The sequence below is a fragment of the Gossypium raimondii genome, chromosome 13, assembly GCF_025698545.1.
Source record: "Gossypium raimondii isolate GPD5lz chromosome 13, ASM2569854v1, whole genome shotgun sequence".
Taxonomy (NCBI): domain Eukaryota; kingdom Viridiplantae; phylum Streptophyta; class Magnoliopsida; order Malvales; family Malvaceae; genus Gossypium; species Gossypium raimondii.
In genome coordinates this window covers 17,929,862-17,933,237 of record NC_068577.1, presented here as the reverse complement: position 1 = coordinate 17,933,237, position 3,376 = coordinate 17,929,862, and the positions used below count along the sequence as shown (strand labels likewise).

General features: G+C 27.8%; 1 protein-coding gene across 1 annotated transcript; it reads left to right on the top strand.

Annotated features, from left to right (window-relative positions):
- The first annotated feature begins 1,659 nt into the window (after positions 1-1,659).
- LOC105781787 (hypothetical protein) lies at positions 1,660-2,972 on the top strand. The gene is made up of 3 exons (XM_012606314.2): positions 1,660-2,220; positions 2,578-2,643; positions 2,737-2,972. Exons 1-3 carry the CDS (start codon positions 1,870-1,872, stop codon positions 2,770-2,772), a joined length of 453 nt encoding a protein of 150 aa, XP_012461768.1. The 5' UTR covers positions 1,660-1,869; the 3' UTR covers positions 2,773-2,972.
- The last annotated feature ends 404 nt before the right edge of the window (positions 2,973-3,376 follow it).

Below are 3,376 nucleotides of genomic sequence, written 5' to 3'. Positions count from 1 at the left end.
CTCAAACAGAAAAAGAAGAAATAGGACAGGCTCCAAGGCGTGTATCAAGCTACTATCTTTAAGGTTATATTCGCCCCCACCTACCTTCGGTGTGCAAATGAGTTCCTAGCAAATTAACCTCGAGGATACAATAAAGCCAATGACTATTTGCGTTTTGCACTGACGAGAATAGTCCACTATGCACTAAGCAATGTATAACAAAAAACTCAATTTCTACAAAGGATTTCTACAGTAATACTTTATAGAATAATCTAATAATATTAGAAAATGAAGGAAGGAAAGAAAGAGTCTTAGAAATTTGTTGATATATTTCCAAATGAAATCTCATTCCTATTTATAGGAATTTTCTTGTCTCTTCATAGAGACATCTTTCAATAGGTGTCTTTATGAATAAATAAATAATAATAATTATTCATTTAATTTTGTAACTATTCAAATAATATATTTTGAATAGTTATAATTTTTTTTAAAATGAAATGATATAACTTTTGACCAATGACCAAAAGTTTTATCTTTTGATTAATTACACCCATTCATTTATAGTTATTGGGATACTATAAATATTTGAAAATGTTCCAACACTTAAAAATTTAGAATTTCAATTCCTATATAGTCACAAAATCCCTTGCTCCTTGTTTCCTAAGCAATTTGGCATTTCTTACCTTTTTAATTTACTGAAGACCAAAAATTAAACTTGGTTCCTAAACAGTGAAGACAAAAGTTAGACTTGTTTCAACAATAACCACTAAAATTTTTAAATAAATTTTATGATAGAAAAATTTGACGACCATGAGCTGGTGTTGCTATGTCCACACTTCTATTTCTTCCGACGATGGATTTACTCTTGAAGCATATAAAGAAAATGAAAGCTGAATATGCATTATTTCAACAGTGATCATAATAATATCCAATGGATTTTGAGTTCATTGATCTCCACCGAGTTGAACCACAAATATTAATTCATTGTTTTAAATTAGGCTTTGAATTAATGGCAAAAAAAAAAAATTGGAAGATTTCATGTTTGAGTGTTTATCATGTGTAGGTCAGTATTAGTTTAATTGTATATTGTAATGTATTGGTGTACTTGTAAGTGTAATATATTTTTTTGCACATCATGAATTGAGAAAGTGGGTGTAATTGGTAGAGTTTTAACCTTAGAACTTAAGATGGCAATATGTAATTTCAGCAGCTTGTTCTGTCGAGCTGCTTAAAAATAATAATATTAAGAGTTTTATTGTTAAAGCAATGTGGGGTTGCTGGCTAGGATTCCTAATCTTAATAACTCAACGTGAAGTATTATTAGGCCTAATAGTTTACTTGCATTTAAGTTTTTCTTTTTACATTAATGGTTATTTATTATATATGAATTATAATAATTAGATATAAAATAAATAATAGTTAATATAAACTTAAATTTAAATTTTAAAAATGAGTAATAACACTTGTAAAAACATAAAACCTGTTTAAAATAGGTGAAAAATTTTCCCTTTACTAAAAATAAATCATATAAATAATTAAGTATTACCAATTGAATTAATTTATTACTCATTTATATATTAAAACATGTGTAAAAAAAAAACTCCTACCAAATATAATATATAGCATAATTGTTTTTTTTTTTTTAATCTTTTGAAAGATAAGTACTAACAAAGAAGATGGTTCTGCCAATTTGAACCACAAAGGTCAAGCCCTTCACCCTTGCTTTAACATTCTCAAAAACTTCCCAAGATTCTCTATTATGGGTTCCATTTTCTGTATTACTTTATGTTATAAATACCCCGTTGTTAAGATCTTCTCGACATTCTTTTGTGCTCAAAGAAACCTAGTCTCTCTTCCTTGTTTGATACATATATTTTCTTTACTATCTTGATGGCAAATTACCCTATTAATTCATCCATAAACAAATCTATTTCTTCCAAAGGAACATCAACAAAAACAAAAACAAGCAACGACTCGGCTGAAGAGAGTGGGTGGACTGCATACTTCGAAGATTATGATCAGCAAAACAGTCACTGCAGTTCTAGTTTTAGTTGTAGCGTTTCTCTGGTCTCGGACGTTGCAACGACCGTGGCCGGCGCCGTTGCTGGTGCTTGCTCTTCAACCTGTGATGCTTCCTTAAAAGTTCCCATGAAACTAGGGTTCAAAAAGACAAGAACTAAAGAGATTTGTGGAGGTGATTCCTTGGAGGATACTGCTACTTCTCCTGTCAATAGTCCCAAGGTAAAGAAAAATTATTTATCAAAGAGAATTATATGATTTTAGCTTGTTTAGATTTAATCCTCCTACTTTATTCTAACATAATTTGTTGTCTATGTTTATAATATTAGTAATAAGTTTAAATTGATATCACCGTTAATTATTATTGTTAATAGTGATGATATAAATAGAATAAATTATATTAAATTATGTAACAGTGTTATTAATTTTACTTACTATTAATATTATAAAAATATAGATATCAAACAATATCAGTTCAAAATAAAATAAACCATAATTAGACTAAAACCATAATTAGACCTACCTCTCTCTTTTTCTTTTATCTTCTTCTTTGATGCTTAATTATTGATTTAATAATAGGTTCGCGATGTGAAATCAAATAATATGGATCCCAAACAGAGGGAAGATCAAATCCATAGCTCTCTGGTAAACTCAATTATCCTGCGTGATCATGATAGTTATATATTTATATATTGAAATCATGTTCATTAATATTGTAAACTTGGTGGTTTTATATAGGGGAAGGATACTACGTCAGAGAATTATTCAAAATGAGGGTGTTCCTTCGACCATGTTAGTTAACACTTAACACATACTCTACCCGCTTAAATATTAAAAATTTAATATTGTTATGGGTTTGACTACATACAAAATTGAGATTACAATAACTTTAAGATCATTAATTCAAATCTCATCATATCTTCATATTTTTAAGTTTATTTAAATTTAAAATTTAAATATATTTTGATTATTAATTTAAAGATGCAATATATTATTTATAATTATTGTAATTTCTTTTAAAATTAATATATTAAAATTTACTGTCTTGTTCTTTTGATCTTATTTTTAAAAGTTTATTCTAGAGAAGGCTCGAAAAGGGATATACAATTTTCAAATAAAAATCCACAAAGAACATTGAATTGATGAAGATGAAGAATGAGTGATTATATCCATATGTTTTCTTTTATACTTCTCGACAACCCTAATTTTTACGTTATTTCAAGTGGTTTTTCTATCTTGGGAAATGAATGAATTGAAAACAAATTCTATCTGTTGATTGATAAATTTAATATCTACAAGCAAGCTAAAATATGCAAAAGCGATAGTTACTTGTTGGCTGCCAAAAGGTAAAAGAATAACATTGAACTTGAATAATAAA